Raw genomic sequence first — 5385 nt, 5'->3', positions numbered from 1 at the left:
AATCCAAAGCATGAAGCTGAAAGCTTCAGGAAGTGATGCGATTTAGATAAAACAGGTTATGTCACATTGGCTAATTTTTGTCATAAATCTTAAATCCATAAACTGTTCTGACTTTCTAMAACTCACCCARACAAAACCAACTGATTATAGTGACCCTTTGTTTTAATCTGTAAACCTGCTCATTGCAAAGAGGACAGGARAAGCACATTAAAGGCCATGCATAGGGGTTACTGAGGAAGAGGAGGAGCACTGAGGAAAGACTCGGTTTGGTGCGGTGGCGTTCGTTGGTGACGACTCGTTCTGGGTCTTGCATCTCCATTCTTGAAAAGCAGCTCAGTAGAAGAAATATACTAAATACAGTGAACAGAAAAGAAACACTTACATTGGTAAGAGATTTCCAAWTTAGAGCAGAAATTATTTTCTTATGAAGAAAACTAATTCATTGTCAAAGAAATGCAAAAAACATTCCTCATGTTCTGGAAGCAAAGGTGGCATAGTGCTCTAATAAGGACAAAGAAATGCAATATGTACGTATTATTTTTAGGGTGCTCTTGAAAATCTTTTGATAACTTTTGAACCTTTAAAATTTTCTCACGTAACCAAACTTTAAAGTATGTCAGTGAGATTTTATGAGGTAAAGCAATACAAAAAAAGATAATAATTATTATTAATAATAAATCATTTATGAAAAGATTAAATTACACACAGCTTGACATTTTTATTTAAGTGTATCGGAGTAAAGGGGAATACAGATACACTAGCTGTTTATTTATTCAAAAATCTTTAAAGTCATATTTTTCTTTTTCAAAGTTATACACACTTTTCTTTGGAAGTACACTGAAGATTGAAGTTGTAAAATGTTTATGCATTAAAACTTTGAACATTTTATGAACAAAACAAACATCGTTTGGCCTCTGATGGCTCATTTGTGTCCAATATTAATTAAACATCACTGTTTTATTTTTATTTTTTTTATATTGTACAGTGACTTGCGTTATTATAATACAATAACTGAGTTGAAGTGATTTTCTCATTGTGTTATACTTACAGAAGACGACGCCGACACATATAACTCCTATAACCGCCATCATGATCATCATCTGGCAACAAAAACAACAACAACAACAACACGTTTTAGGCCTAACGGGACTTTAGTTCTGTTTTGGTCATACAGGAAGTAATAGAAACTGAAAATTGAACATGCCAAAAATATAAACAAACGTGACACAAGAAGTTAGGAAGTTTATATTTGATTGATTTTGTTTTTGTTTGTTTTTCCATTGGTCCCTGAAAGTGCATATACAGTATTCTAGCTGGTTGCTGAATCTAATGTAAATATCTCTGCATTGAGACGGCATGCAGTGATCACAAACAACATTTCTTCACGTTTTCCCCCAGATTTATAAATATAAATGTTGCTCAAAGCATTGAAACAAAGACATTGACGGGAAATCACATCCCCTCTGAGAGGGGGAGGGCTGAAAGAGATTAATAAATACAAGAGCATGGAAAGAGARATGGGTGTCAACGTGGTAGTAGGGCTCGCAGTGTGTGTGTGTAAAAAGGGTTGAAAATAACACACCCTATTTTGAAGGTAGTGAAATCTACAGCTGAATGAAAACCTTCACGCTGTTATAACCGAACATGTTGTACTTATTGAGACATAATGACATCAGTGGAGGTTCTCATGACCGAAGCCGCGTCCGAATGTTGGAGAGGAGGAGTTACGTCACAGATCACAGCTGGCTCTCTAATCCCAGGCCGTCGCTGTAATCCAGATTGAGATTTTCCTTCCTCTCTTTCTGGCTTCCCCGTCAGTCAAGCAGACTGACCCTCACTCAGTGGCAGAGTGAATCTGCCCCGGATTGGGCCAAACGAACCGCACAGAATGAGGCGGAGCCCAGCGGCCGGAAACCAGGTCCAAAATAAGAGTGGATGGATAAACGGTGTGGACGGATGGAGATGGGAGAGCAGAAATGGCAGCTGGGAAGTGTTTCTATTTTTATTCAGGGTGATATTTCAAACTGCAGCAATGTTTTTACACCATCTGAGGAAGAAGTTTTATAAAACTTAACAATAACCCCCCACTTTATGCTACTGAGGATTATAAAATTGTAACCAGATTTGCACAACATTGTTTTTGATAAGTAACTTGGTTTAGTTTGTCTAGAATCTCCACAAATGTAGAGACACGGTGAGGTTGTTGAGACTGGACATAAGAAAAACATTTTTTAAATTACCTTAAATCTCATTATTCTGAATCAGAAAACAAAGTATTGAGATTTGAATTTTTTATTTTTATTTTAATCAAACTTTGCCTGATTCTGGATTTATGTCAAAATAATTATTTTTGTTTTAACCTATGACATATTACTGTTACACTGCTATTTTAGACATATTCAGATTGCAACAATAAAATACGGCTATTTAAAACATGTTTTTCCTGATATCATGTTATGATGAACAGTTATTTTAAAATGTTATTATAAAAACCTGACTGGTAAAAAAAAAAAATGCTACCGTTGTTTTAAACCAAACAAGATTTGTGTGTCCGGTTCTGGACGAGGGGAACTACTGAATCCTTCTCACCTTGCAGTTTTTCCACCAGTACTTGTTCTTGAGCTTGGCGGCGCTGCTCTCGAACTGCGAGGCTCCGGCCTGCAAGGCGTCGGCCCGGTCGTCCAGTTCTGACAGCTTCTGATCTCTCTCCAGGACTTTGTCCACATTCACACGCATGATGTCCACCACCTGAGGGACAAGCACGCCTGTCAGAGTCTGTCCTCAGCAGTAAAAACTGAGCTCAAATACGTCAGAGAAAAACCAAGCAGATTCAAGTTTTTAAATACCAGTTTTCAAATGTTATGATACAGCTGCAGTTTTATACCTGATCCTATATTCGGGTTCTTGTAATGAGGAAAACAGCACATTAACATCCTTTAAATGTGTGTTTACTCACCTCGTCCACCTGCGCCTGCGTCTGCTGCAGCCGCCTGTTGCTGGTCAGGTTTGGGGCCGGAGCCGGAGGGCCTCCCTCACCTTCCGGACCCCCGGGAGCTCCAGGAGTGCCTGCTGCATCTGGAGTCGACCTGCCGTGAAAATGATGAAGATCAGAGATGATGAGTTTTCTTAAACGATCTTTTTTCAGAAGCAGAGATGTCTTTGGTAAAAAAAAAAAAAACATCACAAAATGAGTAAAGATTTAGCTGGTCTCAACCTCCAACAAACCAGGACTGAACAAATTTGAGTGCATGCATTTCAAATAACAAAGTGTGCATTAAGTGGAGAGTATTACGCTTAATGAGTTAAAAGTAATCAAATTATGACCCACATAAAAAGACAATCAGGGTACAGTTTTATCAAACATAGCGGCTAACAGATTCAGCAGATAAACTGTCATTTTAGTTTGGTGCAGATTAAATGAGCCACATGAAGAAGACTATGGGAAGAAAACAAATAAGTCAGGCACAATGTAGATCCCTTCTCCCTCAGTGGAAAAGTAAGTTTGGTGAACACAAAGCATGATAAGATTATTTATATTGAACCACTCATTAAAGATTTTTTTAAATAGAGAATATTTCAAACACTTAAAAGCATTGCATTCCAAAAAACTAATGTGATAATGAAAATGTATGATGTCAGCTCAATGACTGAAGTTACGTCTCTTCAGTTTATTTTATCAAACTTAGATAAAATAAATAAAACCACAAAACTAACTTTATAAAGAGTAAAACTGTTTTCTTTTTCGGAAATACTTTAACTGTCCAACTTCCTTTTCCTTTTTTAGGTGAGATCCCTATTTATTTGCAGCTCTGGTTGCAGTTTAAATCGATTGTTCATATAAAATGGAATGGTGATTAATTTCATGTCCAAAAATATTATGAATTGTAAAAATGTATAATCATTGTGTGACAAGTGGTAAAAGCAGAATTAGACATGCTGCATCACTAAAGGACACAACCTACATGCTACCTGATGTAGCTCATCACCATCACCAGCCGTGAAATACAAAGTGCAGAATCATGTAAATCACAAAATAACCAAATGGCCCCAATAATGATATTGTCCGCAAACACAACACAAATCACAATTAGAGTTCATGGCACCCATTAATGATAAAAAGTTTCATGTCAAAATTYGTTTTTTGAAACTTGGATGAAAATTTGCTGAGGTCTAAACTAACCTCTACAAGACACAGTAATTTTCAGTAAAGCCAAAAAAAGGATTTAAATCTGGGAGCTTCTCATGGCAAAGCTCTCCACCATGGAAACATGATTTTATTTGGTTTCATTTTGATATGACTTTTCTAGCAAAGCTTTAAATTCAGCACCTGCATGCATGCTTCTTTGAAGTAAATTCATATTATAATGTTAAATCAGTATTTTCTCACTGCCTTTAAGTAAATATGGACAGAAAACAATAGATTAAGCTTTATGTAAGCACAACTCATCCAACTTTAACTTTATCTATATAACCAACATATAAGGAGAGGTTGTCGAAAAGTTGTAGTTTCAAATTCATGTCAAAAGGTTTTCGACCTGGTGAGGTTTTTGAAGTTTCAGCCAGACAATCTGAGCAGAATCACACTAATCAGAGTTGCTGCTACAGTCAGGCTTGTTTTCCAGAAGCAAAATGGAGAAAGATTAGTGCAGCAGCAGCAGCAGCAGCCTGACTGACTGACTGACTGACTGATGGAGATCAACATGCAGGAATTAAAAATCGGCCGTCCCCTCCCCCAGAGGAAAAAAACCCAACATATAGAATGTTTTCTACTCAGCAAAAGTCTCGTATCTTTTATGATCCATTGTTTTAGCCTGAATTGACTCAGTGAGTTTTGTCTGGCTCTTTGAGCAGCACAGTTTGTTTTGTTCAAAAGCAGCTGATGCAAAGTGAACCAGCACACTTGAGCTTTTCCCGATCGCAGCTGATGAATAGTTGTTTTTTTTTTTTGTTTTTTTTTAGGTGAGTCAGCCGGTGAGTCACGGTCAGACTCCTGCAGGGTCCAACAGCTGCACCCCAGAAATGTCCAGATGCTTTCAAACTTAGATCAAATAAATAAAACCACAAAACTAACTTTATAAAGAGTAAAACTGTTTTCTTTTTCGGATTATGTATGAATTGTCCTCTAAATTAAATTAAATTCGGTTCCGAAAACAGAACCTGGATAGTCATATATGACAGGTTTAAAATAAAACAGAGTACTCACATCTCAGCGGCAGGACGGTTAGGATTATCTGAGACAGAGTGATGAAGAGTGAATGAGGGTGAGGAGAGCAGAGAGTGATCCCTGCTGGTTAAATGTAAAAAAATGGACTATGACTTCTGGTTTCCTTTTTTGCTGATGTCTTAATTCACCTTTTCTTTTCTTTACCTGGACTGAAGAAAGAA

The 5385-nt window shown here is 37.1% G+C and overlaps 1 protein-coding gene across 1 annotated transcript; it reads right to left on the bottom strand.

The window, feature by feature from the left end:
• Positions 1 to 6: 6 nt before the first annotated feature.
• Positions 7 to 5385, bottom strand: LOC103472839 (vesicle-associated membrane protein 2-like). The gene is made up of 5 exons (XM_008422678.2): positions 5204 to 5385; positions 2957 to 3086; positions 2590 to 2748; positions 1049 to 1100; positions 7 to 350 (listed from the first exon to the last, which is right to left on the bottom strand). Coding segments are annotated over exons 1-5 (360 nt in total). The 5' UTR covers positions 5206 to 5385; the 3' UTR covers positions 7 to 333.

This window comes from Poecilia reticulata, linkage group LG11 (assembly GCF_000633615.1).
Source record: "Poecilia reticulata strain Guanapo linkage group LG11, Guppy_female_1.0+MT, whole genome shotgun sequence".
Taxonomy (NCBI): domain Eukaryota; kingdom Metazoa; phylum Chordata; class Actinopteri; order Cyprinodontiformes; family Poeciliidae; genus Poecilia; species Poecilia reticulata.
Note: the sequence above shows the minus strand (reverse complement) of the source record. Positions and strands in the feature narration are given on the sequence as shown.

What these genes read in the sequence shown, in the direction of transcription:
- LOC103472839 (XM_008422678.2), bottom strand. An exon ending in CGCAGGCGCAGGTGGACGAG is followed by an intron (nt 2,749 to 2,956) that starts GTGAGTAAACAC and finishes CTTGTCCCTCAG; the next exon opens with GTGGTGGACATCATGCGTGT. An exon ending in ACTGGTGGAAAAACTGCAAG is followed by an intron (nt 1,101 to 2,589) that starts GTGAGAAGGATT and finishes TTTTGTTGCCAG; the next exon opens with ATGATGATCATGATGGCGGT.